Source organism: Oncorhynchus tshawytscha, linkage group LG03 (assembly GCF_018296145.1).
Source record: "Oncorhynchus tshawytscha isolate Ot180627B linkage group LG03, Otsh_v2.0, whole genome shotgun sequence".
In the NCBI taxonomy this organism is placed as follows: Eukaryota; Metazoa; Chordata; class Actinopteri; order Salmoniformes; family Salmonidae; genus Oncorhynchus; species Oncorhynchus tshawytscha.
The window spans coordinates 41,371,559-41,390,936 of record NC_056431.1 but is presented as its reverse complement, the minus strand read 5'-3'; the positions used below and the strand labels follow the sequence as shown (position 1 = coordinate 41,390,936).

The following is a 19,378-nucleotide window of genomic DNA, read 5'->3' as shown; positions in this document are numbered from 1 at the left end:
ATGAACATTTTCATACCTCCTTTGCGTATTTAACGCTTCAGATATCAACATGCCTTTTTGCCTTTTATTGCGGTTAAGTTCCCTTTACACTTTATAAAACCCTCGACAGCCAATGAAACAAAGAGAGCCACATCAGCAGAGCCCTGGAATTGAATTCAATGAAATTTGCTCTGCTAATTCTAATTCAACCAACGTGTCTGAGCAGCATCGCAAGTCAGAGTTTCTGTTATTCCCCGTCTTGTTCCATGAATTGTGGGGGACATAGAACATATGACAAAGATTCGACGTCTTCAAAGTTCACAGAAGTCAATGAATGCAGTGCTGGTGCAGTTTTTCTTTTTGGGGGGTGCGGTTATGAAACCTTTAATGGATAGAGATCTCAGTGACACCGCCGCTCTCAGGGCAGATGATAAAGGCAAATGGCACCGGCTGCAAAGATCTCCTTGGTGATAAAAGTGAAATTGGCTCAGTAGCGGTAAGTGCTGATTTAAGGTGCATAATGAGGATTTAGACTCTACTCCAGAACCACTGAGGATAATGGCATCAGGAGCTCTCATATTCATATCTATCTCATATATTAGAAATAGCTTATTAAGATTCTGAACAAAGGCTTATCTCTGGATAGAGAATAGACTTAACTAACGGCAAGCTTGATATGATACTGCATTGAATTATATAATAAACTATTTTTGGTAACTCTATAAACCCCAATCATACATTCATATAGTACATTCGATACATATTGTACCATATTATGTAATGTCCATAACAACTAGACTTTTTTAACACATTTCGGGTCTTCTATGCAAGACTTTTTATTTATTTGACAGTGACAGTGCAAAAAGCAAGCTACCCGTGTCCCATTAAATCAACGTGTCAACAATTGCCTCTTAGATCTTTATTCCTGAAGAGTTTGAGTATCATACAATGTCATTGGTGGTTTTAGTAGGACCAGGTTCCATGGCATTGATTCAGTAAATATACTGGTAATGGGGCTGCTGCAGACCCTGTGGGTATATAAAGATTATAGTCATTAAGAATAACATTATTGCTTTAGTTAAAGAGAGAGCATAATAGACTCTTAAGACAAAGGTGGTTACTTTTTCCTAAATATAGGTCCACCTCTAAATCTAGATCTATGCGGTGACAGTTAACTCGAAATTTTGGTGCACATGTTTTCAATGAAAAGTCGAATAAATAATCATTTGAACTTCAAAACGACTGTTTGAGAAGGCATACACGACCGTGTGTTCAGTTGTTTTAACTTCCATGTAAAAGAGGCATTGTACAGTACTGCTCAGGACATTTGTCAAAACACCGTAAATGATTCCTGCCATGAACAGTACCCGAAATAGTGTCCTGTGTGTTGTGTAATGGTTATGTTGTGCTTATAAGGCGGTAGTATTGGCCCTTCCAACATAAGTGTTACCTTGAAAAGTAAGCTCACGTTGCTTAATAAGATTGTGCCCAGTTCCAATCTGTCATATGATGTGGACCATGCATTTGCAAATATAGATTGCGTCGCCCAGCAACATACAGTACGCTTGCTGAACTAAGGAAGGTGTAAAAATCGCACATGGTAAGACATCCTCCTATACATGAAATAGCAAAAATACAGCCGTGAACAAACGTGGAAATGGAAACAAGGTAATATAGTAAAGGCTAAACATCTGTGTCTATTACCTTTGTCTAGCTAAGACAATAATAGTAGCATGCAATTCAACAGAGCGTTGCCACACAATTTTACAGTAAACAACCAAAGCGGCCAACTCAAATCAAATGTATGCAGCCTTCTCCGCCGTAAATTAGACCCATGTAATGTAGGTTTTCCATTTTTGTAAAACTCGTGGCGTTGTGCAAATGTTCGGACCCATTGTAAGTAATGTCACTGTTCAAATCATCTCTGTAAAATAATACAGCAGTAAATGTCATGCCAGAAATTAGAGCGAATCTGTTTTGCATGCGGTTAGTGTATTGGACATGCCAGATTGTGCTAATCGTACATTGTCCTGAAAAAATCAGAGGTCTTTCATCATAGCACGTATGCTTCCATCCAGGAACAAATGTTCTGTATTCCATCACCCTCCCCCTTTATATAAGGTATATCTGTACGAATATATACACTACATTTTCTTGAGTATAAGAATCATGTCTTTTAATAAATTTGAAATAATACAAGGGTTGGAATAAGGGTATGGCGTGTGATAAGTTAAAACGGGCTGCCCATTCTACGTGAAGCGGTCGGAATTCATCTTTCTGAGTTTCGGGGGCAGGTGTCCGTCCATTCGGCCCCCTACCCCCCCTCCCCCCTGCATCCTTAGCAGCTTGGGGGGCAAGTCTGCCACGGATTGGCTGATGGGATCGGAGCTGATCTTGGAGACCATCTTGCTCATCGGTTTCTCATCGGAGACGCCTGGGACGGAGCTGATGCGCTGCAGCTTCATGGGAAGCTCCCCCATGCTCCCGGGGTAGATCATCTCCGAAGTGGTGGAGCTCATCCTCAGCAGCTTCCTAGGCATGGGCAGCCCGTCCCGTCCGCAGCCGCCCCCTTGCATCTTCTGCAGCTTGGATGGCAGCTTGGTGGTGGTGCTCTCCTTGTCCTCCAGGTTCTCCAGGCAGTCCATGGAGCTGTTCTTCCCTCCCTCGCCGCTGTTGCACAGGGACGGGGCCATGAGTGGAGAGGACATGAGCAGGTTTTCCTCCTGCTCCTTCACACTGTACGGGGGAGTGTTGACCTCAAACGTGGCGTGAAACTGAGAGTAGTCCACCTTGAAGAACCCCTCCTCCAGGGAGATGACTGGGAAGAAACGATGTCCCCATAGAACCTCGTCCTCAGTGTAAGAGGTCCTCGCTTGGCAAGTCATCCCTGTCAAACACAGACAAAACAGAGAAACAAAAAGATCATGGTTGATTGGATTGATTGTCATTATTGCAGGAAATGAACTTGATGACTTCGACTCTACCGCAGAGAATTATGTCAGATTGTCAGTGCACAAGGCACACAAGGCTAATGCTGTGGAGATGAAATATTTGACTAGCACAGCGTTAAACAAACACTTCATAATCAAACAGCAACCCTTACTCAATTACATGCCTGGCGCAGTGCCAATGAAGTGTTCATAAAAGATTGTTTTCATTCATCAAACAATATCACTCACAAAATGTACTTGATTAATTAGTACATATAACAGAGAAATGTACCTACAAAAAAAACAATTATTTGATGCTCAGGTTCCATACAACACTAATTCCTCAGTAATTTGAGAAAGAAACAGAGAATATCAGTACTGGCCTAGAGGCCGTACAGCAATTACTTATGAGATGAAAAGCACTACCATATAAACAATGTTGGCTTTCAGAGATTTCCTCCGGTCTGACAAGAAAATAACTCAGCCATTCCTTCTCCCCAATAACTCTTTAAGGTGATTTTAAAAAAAGCACACAACCAATGTCTTAATTGGTCATCATCTGTCACTGGTCATTCACTACATTAGTGCTAAGATGATGCACTACTAAAGGTGCCACTGTGGTGCACATTTGTAACGCGTATCTTCTTGTTCTCATTCATGTTTGAGCAGCAATACCGGGAGCCTGAAAATAAGCAACTACAAGCATTCATCTATCACATAATGCATACAGTACAGTGCACCCGAGCGGGATTCATTGTCTTTGGCCGGAGTACAACATTACAATGACTCGACATCTTTATTCCCAAAAGACTGCTTTCATTTTGCCTTTCTTTGATAGGGAAACAATTGTACAACATTACAAAGACTCGGCATCTTTATTCCTAAAAGACTTCTTTCATTTAGCCTTTCATCGCTAGGGAAACAATTGTTCAACATTAAAACGACTGGACATCTTTATTCCTAAAAAACTGCTTTCATTGATAGGGAAACAATTGCTATTTCAGAGGCAGTGAATCGTGTTGACACTTTCAAAAAGTTTCCCGAAATGAGTAGATGACTTCTGTCTAAGTCACCCCGGAGCCTTTTGTTACTCATCAATTCAGTTCATACAGTGACCTTGGTTAGGAACTAGAAGAGAGCATTTTAAATAATCAAATGACTTCAATGCTGGACCACAGGAAGCTTAGCAAAGACAAGGGTGCAATGAGTCCAATGGACTTTCCTGACAACTCATATCTCTTTGGGAAGTTAAAAGATATATTACCATTCATGGGACTTCAAATTCAAAATTCAACTATGTGGACACCCCTTCAAATGTGTGGATTCGGCAATTTCAGCCAATTTCTGCCCTGCTAGAGCTGCCCAGGTCAACTGTAAGTGCTGTTATTCTGAAGTGGAAACATCTAGGAGCAACAACGGCTCAGCCGCAAAGTGGTAGGCCACACAAGCTCACAGAACGGGACCACGAGTGCTGAAGCGCGTAAAAATCGGCAGTCCTCGGTTGCAACACTCAGTACCGAGTTCCAATCTGCCTCTGGAAGCAACGTCAGCACAATAACTGTTCATCGGGAGCTTCATGAAATGGGTTTCCATGGCTGAGCAGCCGCACACAGCTGCCATTGTGGTGTAAAGCTTGCCGTCATTGCACTCTTGAAAAGTGGAGTGTTGAATCATGCTTCACCATCTGGCAGTCTGACAGACACATCTGGGTTTGGCAGATGCCAGGAGAACGCTACCTGCCTGAATGCATGGTGCCAACTGTAAAGTTAGGTGGAGGAGGTATAATGGTTTGGGGCTGTTTTTCATGGTTTGGGCTAGGCCCCTTAGTGAGTACAGTGAAGGAAAATCTTAATGCTACTGCATACAATGACATTCTAGACGGTTCTGTGCTTCCATCTTTGTGGCAACACTTTGGGGAAGGCCCTTTGTTGCTTCAGCATGACAATGCCCTTGTGCACAAAGTGAGGTCCATACAGAAATTGTCAAGATCGGTGTGGAAGAACTTGACTGGCCTGCACAGAGGTCTGACCTCAACCCCACCGAACACCCGTGGGATGAATTGGAACGGCGACTGTGAGCCGAGCCTAATCGCTCAACATCAGCGGCCGACCTCACTAATGCTCATGGCTGAACGGAAGCAAGTCCCCGCAGCAATGTTCCAACATCTAGTGGAAAGCCTTCCCAGAAGAGTGGAGGCTGTTATAGCAGCAAAGGGAGGACCAACTCCATATTAATGCCCATGATTTTGGAATGAGATGTTTGACGAACAGGTGTCCATATACTTTTGGCCATGTGGTGTAGATAAGATAGGTCATATGAGACAGGTTTCTGCTATACTCTTTTAGCAAGCTCAGTGTGGTCAGCCATGCTGCCATCAAGGCTCAGTGAAGGAAAGTTTCAAGTTTACAAGGTTCAGTTCCATGGATTTAAGATACTCGATCATGAGCACCAGGCATCGTGAATGCTTAATAAACACTCCACTCATATCCCCGTAAACAAATTAATATAACGAGGTTTGAATGATGAGGTTTTGAATTAATGAGCCGCAACATGAATTTGTTTTACATAAAGCTACGGGTTCATCTTCAGGATAACCCTCTCGTCCCTGTTATTCGGCAGATGCTATCGTAATTACAGTTACATGATCTGATTACTTGCATTGTATCAATTCACCCTGCGCAGAGCTCCATGCAACAACCTTTTGTACATTTGAATGTCTAGGAAAACATGGCTACGGGAGGCGGTATTTTACACAGCCGCCCCATAATTCATTTCATGAATTCATTAAGCAAAAACGAATTATAACAGGGATGAGATCAACATCTGACCATTTGTCAGTCCAGGACATTGAACTGAGCCACTTCTTACATTTCCTTTTAACTAAGTATGGAAGCTATAAAAATGCTGGAAGCACTTGTGTTCTTGGAGCCTTGTTCAAGTCCATTAGAAGCTGAGTGGTTGCCCTGATATCAATATCACGCATTGTATACTAACTACTGGCCTACTAGTTTAAAAATGTTGATGCAGCAATTAATGAATCAGAATTCTTAAGGAATTAATTAATAAGCGTTCAAAGAAATTAAAGATCATGTTACAGTGGGTATTGTTTATCTTTAATTGAAGTTATGATCATCTGTGTTTCTGCCACTGTTTCCACGGTCCATGAAGTAATCCGCTGATAACAGTTTTTAATAGTCACAGTCAAGTCACAGATGTGCCCAAGGGAACATTGAGTACGGTCAGAGTATTCTGAGTATTATTTCTGCCCTATCGCTCTGCAGTTCTGAGTGCTTTCGTGTCGAGTGCTCTGTTGTCCCTCTAACCACTCGGACATCGATGCAAATGGGATCGAAAATCAAATCAAACACTTATCATTAAAACAGTATCTTCCTTTTAAAATTGTGATTGATCAATTTGAAGTAAGAAGTTCAACAACAGGTTGAAACTGAGTGGAAAACATGATCCTAGTGGATGTTGTTTAAAGCCTAAAACAACGAAATGGACAGTGCTTTCTAAGGTGATGATTCATTCAAATGTCAGAGCTTATGTATACCCATAGGCCTACAGTTGAAGTTGGAAGTTTACATACACTTGTTGTAGTCATTAAAACTCGTAGTCATTACAATTTCTTGTAAACAAACTATAGTTTTTGCAAGTCAGTGAGGACATCTACTTTGTGCATGAAACAAATGTTTTTTCCAACAATTGTTTACAGACAGATTATTTCACTTATCACAATTCCAGTGGGTCAGAAGTTTACATACACTAAGTTGACTGTGTCTTTAAACAGCTTGGAAAATTCCAGAAAATTATGTCATGGCTTTAGAAGCCTCTGATAGGCTAATTGACATAATTTGAGTCAATTGGAATGGTGCCTGTGGATGTATTTCAAGGCCTACCTTCAAACTCAGTGCCTCTTTGCTTGACATCATGGGGAAATCTAAATAAATCAGCCAAGACTGCAGAATAAAAATTGTAGACCTCCACAATTCTGGTTCATCCTTGGGAGCAATTTCCAAACACCTGAAGATATCACATTCATCGGCACAAACAATAGTACGCAAGTATAATCACCACGGGACTACGCAGCTGTCATACCGCACAGGAAGGAGATGCGTTCTGTCTCCTAGAGATGAACGTACTTTGGTGCGAAAAGTGCAAATCAATTCCAGAACAGATGCTGGAGGAAACAGGTACAAAAGTATTTATGTCCACAGTAAAACGAGTCCTATATCGACATAACCTGAAAGGCCGCTCAGCAAGGAAGAAGCCACTGCTCCAAAACCGCATTAAAAAAGCCAGACTACGGTTTGCAACTGCACATGGGGACAAAGATCATACTTTTTGGAGAAATATCCTCTGGTCTGATTAAACAAAAATAGTACTGTTTGGCCATAATGACCATCGTTATGTTTGGAGGAAAAAGGGGGAGGCTTGCAAGCAGAAGAACCCTATCCTAACCGTGAAGCACGGGGGTGGCAGCATCATGTTGTGAAGGTGCTTTGCTGCAGGAGGGACTGTTACAATTTACGAACACACCCAGCCTTTAGTCTTGAAATCTTTGGTTGTGCATACATTTATGTATGTGTGGTCCCAGCAGGAATTGAACCCACAACCCTGGCATAGGAAGCACCATGCTCTACCAACTGAGCCTCTCTGCTATATTAGTCAACAACACTGTAAGCTAAAAGTCACATCTAAAAGACTGCCAGAGACACAGAACATATTAAAAATCAATATAACACACCACTTAATGGAGCATAATCAGTAGAGGATATTTAAAATATTGTGATAAAGTTCAACGGAACTGGCCCGGAGGGTGTGACAGGAGTTATTGAAGCCACAAATAAATCATTATATTTCCTCCATTTATTCTGTAACATAATAATACTCAGTAATCTATAGTGATTGGCACACAATAAGGATAATCACATTGCTTCTCTGAGATCAGATAATCAAACTTGTGATGACTCACTGTTGGGTAACTCTCTGTTTTCTGACCTGCATCCTATTGAGTGGCTTCATATTGGAGGAGAGCCCAGCTATTTTGTAAAAGCACCATCAACAGTTTACAAGAAGGTAATTTGGTGTTGCGTAAGTAGGTAGCTTCCTGCATCCATATACTAAAAGCCATCAATCTCAGTGAAGAGGCTGCTCTGTGATTTCCCTTCCGTTGGGAAAAAGAAACAATTACAGACAAATTGCCATCATAACCATTTGGAAACATGGAGGTGATATGAGCACAATTAAACACTGCAAAACATTTTTATTGTGAGCGTTAGAAGAGGAGAGAAAGCAATTGTAACAATGACAAGAAAAACATCAGAAATTGTGCCACAGCTGTATGGAAAACAAGTGTGGTTGTTTTTGTTTTAATAAGACCTTACGTAATCGTCATACCTGCCTGGAACTGTGTGTTTCTATGGAAACCAAATCTACCAACGATACGTAAGCATAAACACACCATATAAAGGCTATTTGGATCGTCACCTTTGAGTGCAACTCGAGGCAAATGTGGCGTACATACAATATCCAACACAAAAGTAAATTTTTTGTCTTTGACCATCCCAAGCGAAACAACCATCCTTAAAACCACTGGTTATATCACTCAATACTGGATGATGCATCATGTCGCCTAGTTCCTGACCACGGTGACCTGGTTTGATTGTCTGTATGCCCCCGGTATCTGTTCCAGCACATCACTTCTCCTCAAAGTGTGTTTGTTTTGGTCAAATCTCATATTGACTTATCAGTGACGGGATCTCATATTACAAATAGCATCTTTAATAAGCACACCAAAAGGTTCCTTTATTCTCATACACCTCTATTACCATCTGTCTTGCTCTTTCATCCTCACGGGACACAGACTGCGCTCTGTGTCCAGACCTCTCGACGATTTTCCAATTTATACCCTGTAATGTGCACTGCTGGATAGGCCGTCTGTCACAAGTCTAAAAACGTCTTCAAAGTCCCAAAGAAAGATACCAATGGTAGGGTCAGCTTGTTTTAGAGCCATCTCAGCATATTGGGTAATATCACTTTACACCTGCCCTCTAGGCCAAGTTTTTCTCAACTCCACAATGTACATCACATCAATGGAGTTGAGAGCGGACGGCTTTGGGCGGACTGAACCTCCTACTACGCCGAGCCGCTGTCAGTCAATACTTGTAAAGAAGTACATTCTTAAACCCATGCCGCATACCCATGTTTGTCATCTGTAGCTGCGTGCCTTCCTTCGTATGCTGAAATCCACACTTTTTAATAAAGCTTTTGTCAAATACATTTACTGACTGTTTCCTTGTTTGAACTGGCAGCGACTCGGTGTATTCGGTGGTACACTCCACCCCCAGTCATCTCAACCCAACTCCACCCAGGTGTACTGTACATACCGTGGAGTTAGGAAACCCAGCTACTCCTTCCCCAGTGATGCCTTCTCTGTAGAAATTGGATATGGCCCCATCAATGTTACTGCAAGATCATTAATTCATGTAAAGAATATTGACTTTTAATGAGATAGTGAAATTAGAGGGCAATAATTCCAGGGACTGTTTTAATTCTAGACAGCATTTGAAACGTGAAAAGTCCTGCAAAACACAGTACTGTTTTCATATCAAAGATTATTAGGCAAAAAAAAAAACTGAGCTGTGAAAAAAACACTACAACTCCCTTCTTTTTCCAATTGGTGAATCTACAAGAAACCAGGGGAATGTTGCTCTTCAAATTGAATATACAGTACCTTGTACCTTTCTGATGCAATAATGTGTTGCTATTGAGAGAGTGTTAAAATCAAATCAAATTGTATTTGTCACATACACATGGTTAGCAGATGTTAATGCGAGTGTAGCGAAATGCTTGTGCTTCTAGTTCCGACAATGCAGTAGTAACCAACGAGTAATCTAACCTAACAATTCCACAACTACTACCTTATACACACAAGTGTAAGGGGATAAAGAATATGTACATAAAGATATATGAATGAGTGATGATACAGAACAGCATAGGCAAGATGCAGTGGATGGTATCGAGTACAGTATATACATATGAGATGAGTAATGTAGGGTATGTAAACAAAGTGGCATGGTTTAAAGTGGCTAGTGATACATGCATTACATAAAGATGCAGTAGATGATATAGAGTACAGTATATATATATACATATGAGAAGAGTAATGTATGGTATGTAAACATTATATTATATTAAGTGGCATTGTTTAAAGTGCTAGTCGTACATTTTTACATCAATTTCCATTATTAAAGTGGCTGGAGTTGAGTCAGTATGTTGGCAGCAGCCACTCAATGTTAGTGGTGTCTGTTTAACAGTCTGATGGCCTTGAGATTGAAAAACAGCTTCTGTCTCTCTGTCCCTGCTTTGATGCACCTATACTGACCTCGCCTTCTGGATGATAGCGGGGTGAACAGGCAGTGGCTCGGGTGGTTGTTGTCCTTGATGATCTTTATGGCGTTCCTGTGACATCGGGTGGTGTAGGTGTCCCAGAGGGCAGGTAGTTTCCCCCAGGTGATGCATTGTGCAGACCTCACTACCCTCTGGAGAGCCTTACGGTTGTGGGCGGAGCAGTCGCCGTACCAGGCGGTGATACAGCCCGACAGGATGCTCTCGATTGTGCATCTGTAGAAGTTTGAGTGCTTTTGGTGACAAGACAAATTTCTTCAGCCTCCTGAGGTTGAAGAGGCGTTGCAGAGGACGTTGATCTCTCTGAGGTTGTGTGTTTGGGAGTCTATCAAAGTGTCAGAGGAATAGATGCAGTCCTGCTGGATAATACGGAGTTAGCTTTTGTCATATAACAAAATTGAACAGCAGCCAAGTCACTAAAGTGACAGGAAGATAAAACGGATTCTGTGGGTGCCGAGAATGGAAAGTGGACTAGCAGAAAGCTTGTCAGTAGTTTCTGCTTGATGGTGGCTCACTAAGCTTACTGGCATTCATGGAGCAGAGTCTCTAACATAAGCTTATCCAGAATATAGAAGCCACAGGAGCTGTTTTCTGTTTGCTGTATGGTCTCAGTCATATGCTGGATATCAGGGGTGCACAACTCCATTGTCCCCAGACCTCGAGGACCAGAGTCTTGCATCCTGGCTGTAGATAGATGCCTGTTTCATTCTACCCAGTTCTTACATATCAAAAAATACATACACATCATTTGACTTCAGAAAACACAAAAAGTGATTTCCTGAGCTTGTTTTACAAAACACCCACAACAACCTGCATTTTTTGGGGGGAAACGATGAAATGCAAATGGTGCTAAGAATGGACATAATTATGCAAATAGAGGATTGTTTGTTATTCAGATTAGCATGTTTCTGCACTTCGACACCCACAGCCCAAGTCACTGAGAGAAAGGTGGGCGTAAGGAGTCCTCCCCGACCTCTAAATTATATCACAGACAAGGATCTGCAGATGTAAGACAACCTCTCACAAACACACACACACGTGCATGCACGCAAGCACACAGCCACACACACACGCACAGACACGCACTCATCCACCCACCCTCACTCACCAGTATATGGCTGTCAGCACAGTCCCCTGACATGGTATCAGGGCTTTAGAGGCAACTGAAGTGTTTTTGTATGAGAAAAAACGCTAGCAGAAGCAAGAATGGGAATCTGGACCGTGAATAGAGAATCACGACTCAACCCTCTTGTCCTTGCATCAGAGCACTGTTCAGATCATTTTGGTAATAAATGACATTAACATATGAATGCTTTAATAATTTACAAAATGGTGAGCAGCAACAATTAAATACAATGCATCATGTTGAAGGTTGTTGCTGACAAGCAGAAGAATGCATCCCTGCTTGACTACTTCTTTATTAAAGAGATGCACTAAGCTAGAGCAGCATGGAGAAGCAAACTGACAGAGGGAATAAGCATCCAATAGATGCCCCCTTTGAAAAGAGTGTAGCGCCTATTTCTCAATGCCAAAAACACATATACTAATAACTTAGATCACGCCCAAGAAAACATTCCCAAATGTTAACAAACTCTTAAATCAATGTTTATAATATTGTAATGTGGTCCTTAAAGTTGGGTTTGAGGTTTTCTCCTAATCAGCTCTTAACTTTGGAAACAAACCCATAACGCCCTAAGGTCTGTGTCACACACTTGGGAATGCTGGTGATATGTGAACGCTTCCTTACAGCCGTTACATAGTAGGTAGTTTAAAGCATACCACAGATCATTTTAGACCGAGCTTTACTTGGCGATACTTATTCAATTCCCCCCACTTGGAAGACAACACGTCTTCTAAACTTCAATGTATAGTTCCATGCGGTTCGTTTGAATTGATAAATTGTCTTCCAAATCGGGAATTGAGGAAGTATCCATTTCCGATGGTTTCTGAACACTACAACATGTTTACAGGCATGATAGCTGTACTTTTAGTTGATGGTTTACGTAGCTTGTTGGCCATTAGCCAATCAGCGTTTCTCAACTAGTTCAAAGCACAAACGCACCCAACTGGTATTTACGACATCACAACGGCTAAATTCCCACTTGGATTCGAACGCATAATTAGTTTGAATGCGTGTGGGGTTTTTCCGTAAGCGTAAAGACAGTAACAGTATCGAGCTAGCAATTGCATTTTATACATCATCTTTTTTTGTTGTCAAAGCAAAGTTTTAAGTGAAGTTTTCGACCATTGCAATTGAAAACGTTTTATGAAGTGGGATACATATTGTGAGAATGAGGCGGGCATTTCATCCCTGGGAATTTCAACTGCTATCGACAATCGGAGGAGGGGCTTCAGCAGGAAGTTGTTTCGGTGGATGCTGTCCCTACCACCAACCTCTAAAGCCTCTCAATCAGCAGCACTGAGCATTATCATGGGCTCATGTGAGCATGGAAGTGAACATGTCTACCAGTTGTTGGTAGCCAAATGCTGGTCATTATTATAGCTTGATGTCCACAATGTGTGTCATATAGCCTCTGCTGATGGTAATATACAAGCCTATGAGCACCGTCTTAACGAGCCCAATAATGGACTAAAGAATCCTAACGTTACTCCGTATAGTCCAAGGACCTTACATGTTTTGTTTAGAGGCGAATTGGCTCTGGCAGCCAAAACAGCCAAGTACTCCATCTAAACTTGAATCCATTCTCAATTGCGACACAGTTTAAGAAATAAAAAGCCCTCTACTTTCATATCACAAACACTAACTGTACACTGTTTTAACACAGTTGCAGCAGACAGTATTTATTTCAGTGACAACACGTTCGTGGCACCCATCTTCCGTTTACACCCAGGTGTTCGGAGACGCAGATGGCTAAATAGCGCAGGTACGCCTCTATCTTCCGTTTTTATTTTTCTCCCTAAAAACTTGAGACATCTGTGGCATGGTGTTGTGTGACACAACTGCACATTTAAAGTGGCCTTCTATTGTTCCCAGCACAAGGTGCACCTGTGTAATGAACATGCTGTTTAATCAGCTTCTTAATATGCCACATCTGTCAGGTGGAGGAATTATCTTGGCAAAGGATAAATGCTCATTAACAGGGAAGTAAACAAATTTGTGCCCAAAATTTGAGAGAAACCAGCTTTTTGTGCATATGGAACATTTCTGGGATTTTTTTATTACAGCTCATGAACCAAACACTTTACATGGTGTGTTTATATTATTGTCCTGTGTACTTTAGCTATAATTGTCTGTTTCTATTTCATTTGCCAGCGATCACGATAGATAAAAGCTAGCTTATGTTAGCTGTACCATTTGAAGGTTAACTATAATTAATGCACAATCACAATAGTTTTAGCAAATTGCAGTTAATTTTCTATTTCACAATTCATTGTCATTACACAAATAACATTTAGAATCAATATTGTCTGTCAGTCATTTTCGTTAGGCACCAGCTTACCATGTTCGGGGCCTTTCCATCAGTCTTTGTGGTTTTTATTTGCGGGGAGCATAAATTGTTTACTAACAAATAATTAGAACCCATGTATTTTCAATAATATACAGCACCAACTACATGCATATCTGATAGGGCCCATTATCTGCTACCTGGCTTTTAATGGAGAAGGAACAGTTGAATTCACAGGACATACCGTAACAATACTCTGCCGAGTACAGTACTTTGGGTTCCTAACAACTGAATGGTCACCTTTTTTCAACACAATGCCTGAAAGGACACAACACGTTGTGACTATTAGAGGATGGAAAAACAAAATCAAATTATGAAACTGATACATCTATTACGGGAACAGTTCCGATCTCTTAGACAAAATCTGTTTCTATGGTGACCACCATCAAAATACACTGTATGCTGAGGAAAAGAGAAACCTCTAGCTTTTAGGGGCGTGCTTTCTCCTTTCATTCTTCATAGATGAATCTAAATCTGTTGTAATACTGTTTTTTAGTATTTAATCAATTCATTAAGGTTGCATCTCGAGCGTTCAGCTTTCAACATGCGGCAGGCAAAATGTGTGCAAGAAGAAAACCACAGAGAAGGAAATTCACTGGCTGAGAATAAAATGGTGTTGAAATGTACTGCTATGGGGGATGGGTGTTGAGGGAGCCAAAATGCTCAGGCAATAACATCAGTGTGGAGGTAAACAGCAGAGCAGAGCAGGGGCTGTGTGTGTGTGAGAGAGAGGAGATTGCCATTGCCTGCCAAGCCTCTACACAGGGTGAGGTGATAGACCAGGCGCAGGAACATAAGGCTGTACACAACAGCAAGACCACAAGCAGGGGGGGGACTGACATTATCAAGGGAAAAAGTGTGTTGGTGAGGAATAGGAGATGGGGAGGATTGGCAAAAAGCTGCTACAAAGAGAAGCAGGATAACACAATGGACAAGGGAGTGGGTTTGGGCGGTAGATCTCAGTAACCCACTTCCCTCTTTTTAACCCTAGCCGGGAGCCTTGGAAAAGGGATATTGCATATTCCGTTATGCTTGTGTTTTCTTACTGTGGGTTGAGTGAGGTCCAGTACCCCACAGCATGTCAATAAGACAGAAATAGAAAGCAGACATCCCCCAAAGATCGTCTCCCAAAGAACAAAATGTAAATGTGGCTGTGTGTGTTTTAGACCGAGATCGATTAACGTGGACTTCAGGGACACTCGGACGCTAGCGATCAATACTGCACAGTGGCCAAAAAATAAATAAAAGCAGAGCACAACCTTTATTACTTTGTGATAACAGACAGTTAATGAGGAGCCCCAATCTTCAGTCAGTTTTGACCAAGCTCTAGGCTACCCATCCTTCCTTAGTGATTATTTAATATAACCAAGATCCTTTTCTGGTTCCATTTAGTTCTGGATTGCGAAAGTGGCAACATGATACCCCTATCAACAGTCTAAGTGACACTTTATATAGGCACTATATCCAGTAACATTTGCAATACTACTATACACAATACATTCGTATTAGACTTGCATATTAAGTCCAAAACACATGCAAGTCCTTGGAGACAAAGATACAATTATTTCCAACTCTAAGTAGCGTGATGACGACTCTGTTCTACACATCATGGCCTGGCCATTACCCGTTACTTTAGATGTAGTGGCGTCACCAAATGAGTTCAGCCCACCGCCACACCCCTTCCTCCATCCCATGATTTATTACAGTTCAACTGAGACCTGACAAATCCCCAAAGAGACAATTACCTTGTTTTCCCTTGGGAAGCAAACACAGTTCATCTGAAGGGGATAATGAATACTCCATGTCATAGCTTGTTCAACAAAATGTCCATTATGTGGAGTTCATCCCTGGTGAAATTACTATATAGTCAGGAAATGTAAAGCGCTCTAGTGTGTTGTCTCCAGTGCTTCAGTGCTAGCCTCTCGACACTGGCTTCCTGTAAAGGCTAGGGCTGATTTCAATGTTTTACTGCTAACCTACAAAGCATTACATGTGCTTGCTCCTACCTATCTCTCCGATTTGGTCCTGCCGTACATACCTACACGTACCCTACGATCACAAGACGCAGGCCTCCTAATTGTCCCACGAATTTCTAAGCAAACAGCTGGAGGCATGGTTTTCTCCTATAGAGCTATTTTTTTTTTGCAATGGTCTGCCTATCCATGTGAGAGACGCAGACTCAGGACCTACTGAAGGTTGAGACCATGATTTTGAGTGTAGTCTGGCCCAAGGGTGTGAAGGTGATCGGAAAGGCACTGGAACAACGAACCGCTCTTGCTGTCTCTGACTGGCCACTGTGATTATTATTATTTGACCCTGCTGGTCATCTATGAACATCTTGGCCATGTACATCAACCTGGCACAGCCAGAAGAGGACTGGCCACCCCTCAGAGCATGTTTCCTCTCTAGGTTTCTTCCTAGGTTCCTGCCTTTCTAGGGAGTTTTTCCTAGCCACCGTGCTTCTACATCTGCATTGCTTGAGGTTTGGGATTTTAGGCTGGGTTTCTGTACAGCACTTTGTGACATCGGCTGATGTAAAAAAGAGCATTATAAATAAACTTGATTGATTGTCTGAATCAACACTTTCTATCACAGTGGGACTTTAGACAAAGCAAGCTGTCACCCGGTGGGAGTCTCTTAATGCAAACTGGTCATGTGCATGAGGAATTCAACACGATCTAGATTTAGTCTATTACAGTAAGTATCTGAACTGAGCTGAACAAAAAAAATCCAAGATGAGACATGTACACTACAGAGTGCATGTGCTACATTACACACTAACAAAAAATAGTTCCTCAATGGCTGTTTGGGAAGGGTGATGGTTCTATGTGAAACCATACTGACCCAAAGATCCCTTTGAGCCCTTCAGTGTTTCTTTGCAGTTCCAAAAACTCGTAATAATTAAAATCTAGGGGTGGTGGGCCATTATAATATTTTGGGGTGTGGTTTGCTCCCAGCTATTTTGTGCAACCCTGAGTGGGAGTTTCATGCCAGTTTATCTAATCTGTTGTGTCAGGCTATCACATTGTATATATGATTATGGCCAGTGACCGTGTCTTGTGAAAGACTCATACATGGCCTTGTGTCAATTGAGAACAGTTGACTAAGTCAGTAGCTGTCAGTTCTCTCCTCAGGGACCCCCAGCTGTTCCAGTTAGCACACCTGATTCAACTTCTTAATAAACACAATAATACATTTTAACAATAGAATATGGCTATTAAACAAGAATATATATATATATATCACTTTCTAGCGGACCAAACTAATGCACAGTACACAGTGGCCTGAGCCAGTTATCACTTTGTTTTCTATTCTTTAAAAAAAAGTTTTTTAAATATATACTGCTCAAAAAAATAAAGGGAACACTTAAACAACACAATGTAACTCAAGTCAATCACACTTCTGTGAAATCAAACTGTCCACTTAGGAAGCAACACTGATTGACAATAAATGTCACATGCTGTTGTGCAAATGGAATAGACAACAGGTGGAAATGATAGGCAATTAGCAAGACACCCCCCAATAAAGGAGTGGTTCTGCAGGTGGTGACCAGACCACTTCTCAGTTCCTATGCTTCCTGGCTGATGTTTCACAGATGAAAGCAGGTTCACACTGAGCACGTGACAGTCTGGCGACGCCATGGAGAACGTTCTGCTGCCTGCAACATCCTCCAGCATGACCGGTTTGGCGGTGGGTCAGTCATGGTGTGGGGTGGCATTTCTTTGGGGGGCCGCACAGCCCTCCATGTGCTCACCAGAGGTAGCCTGACTGCCATTAGGTACCGAGATGAGATCCTCAGACTCCTTGTGAGACCATATGCTGGTGCGGTTGGCCCTGGGTTCCTCCTAATGCAAGACAATGCTAGACCTCATGTGGCTGGAGTGTGTCAGCAGTTCCTGCAAGAGGAAGACATTGATGCTATGGACTGGCCCGCCCGTTCCCCAGACCTGAATCCAATTGAGCACATCTGGGACATCATGTCTCGCTCCATCCACCAACAGACTGTCCAGGAGTTGGCGGATGTTTTAGTCCAGGTCTGGGAGGAGATCCCTCAGGAGACCATCCGCCCCCTCATCAGGAGCATGCCCAGGCGTTGTAGGGAGGTCATACAGGCACGTGGAGGCCACACACACTACTGAGCCTCATTTTGACTTGTTTTAAGGACATTACATCAAAGTTGGATCAGCCTGTAGTGTGGTTTTCCACTTTAATTTTGAGTGTGACTCCAAATCCAGACTGCCATGGGTTGATAAATTTGATTTCCATTGATCATTTTTGTGTGATTTTGTTGTCAGCACATTCAACTATGTAAAGAAAAGTATTTAATAAGAGTATTTCATATTTCATTCATTCAGATCTAGGATGTGTTATTTTAGTGTTCCCTTAATTCTTTTGAGCTGTGTGTGTGTGTGTGTGTATGTGTGTGTGTGTGTATATGTGTGTGTATATATATATGAATATATATATATATATGAATATATATATGTGTTAAGAAGCAGTGTGGCTTGGTTGGGTTGTGTTTCAGGGGACGCATGGCTTTCGACTTTTGTCTCTCCAGAGCCCGTACGGGAGTTGTAGCGATGAGACATGATAGTTACTACTAACAATTGGATACCACGAAATTGGGGAGAAAAGGGGGTAAAATTAAAAATGTAAAAACTTTTTTTTAAAGGGGTCCAAATAGCCCCCAAAAGGGTTGAGAGTGGAACCATTTTTTGGGTACTATAAGACCCAGTATTAGATAAAATGTCACGACCCTGCCCACCTGTGGGGGAAACAACCTGTAGTTACCTAGATTGCCTCATTGGCTCACAGAAAAATTTAACCTTTTTCGTATGCTTGTTTTAGTCAATTACAAAACTACATTTAAGAAAAGTAAAACATGTCTAGATGACTAACATTGCCCTGCTCTCAAGCATTCTCACTACTTATATAAATGTAATATGCCCCTTTTCATGAGGATGTTAGCAGCCACCTGAGTGAGTGCTAGCTAGCTACCCACCAGAACATTAATTTAGCCAACAAGACCAACAACACAAACAAACGCGCTACACGTAGTGAGTGAAGTTACAAACGGCCTGTACTACACAAGTGAAATGTATTACCTGTGATTAAATGTTTTCCACACACACGTGTAGTCTACTTGGACAATGCATCCCCACATTTCCCACTCTCCCACAGGGAATAGCCTGAAGCCACAGGGTTTTGGGGATTTTTGGGGGGGATTTTGGATCTGGCTACATGTACATTTAACAACACAGCAGCTTTTTGGCATGTTTTGTTATTTCTGTATCACAAAAAATCTACAATGAACATGTCTCTTTTACAATGGGGCTCATTATTACGTGAATTCCTACTGGGACTATATACAGTAGAACCTTTTAATGGTTCTTCATGGAACCTTAGGAAAGGATTCTTTATACCACAATACAGGTTCCATTAATAACCTTATGAGCATAGTTCTTTCTAGAACCTTCAACAAAAAAGGTCCCACTGTCGTTACAAGCCAAATAACCCTTATTTGGCACCATACCATTTGTTTGTGGTGTATAAACTGAGAAAAAAATATTCTAGCACTGCATTTGGTGGCTA

The 19,378-nt window shown here is 41.7% G+C and overlaps 1 protein-coding gene across 1 annotated transcript in view; it reads right to left on the bottom strand.

The window, feature by feature from the left end:
* Window positions 1–883: 883 nt before the first annotated feature.
* Window positions 884–19,378, bottom strand: part of LOC112235687 (G protein-activated inward rectifier potassium channel 1-like) — a 31,590-nt gene continuing 13,095 nt past the window's right edge. The window contains exon 3 of the mRNA XM_024404170.2: window positions 884–2,866. Within this exon, the coding sequence (XP_024259938.2) occupies window positions 2,229–2,866 (638 nt within the window). The 3' untranslated portion in view covers window positions 884–2,228. The remainder of the gene's footprint in view (window positions 2,867–19,378) is intronic.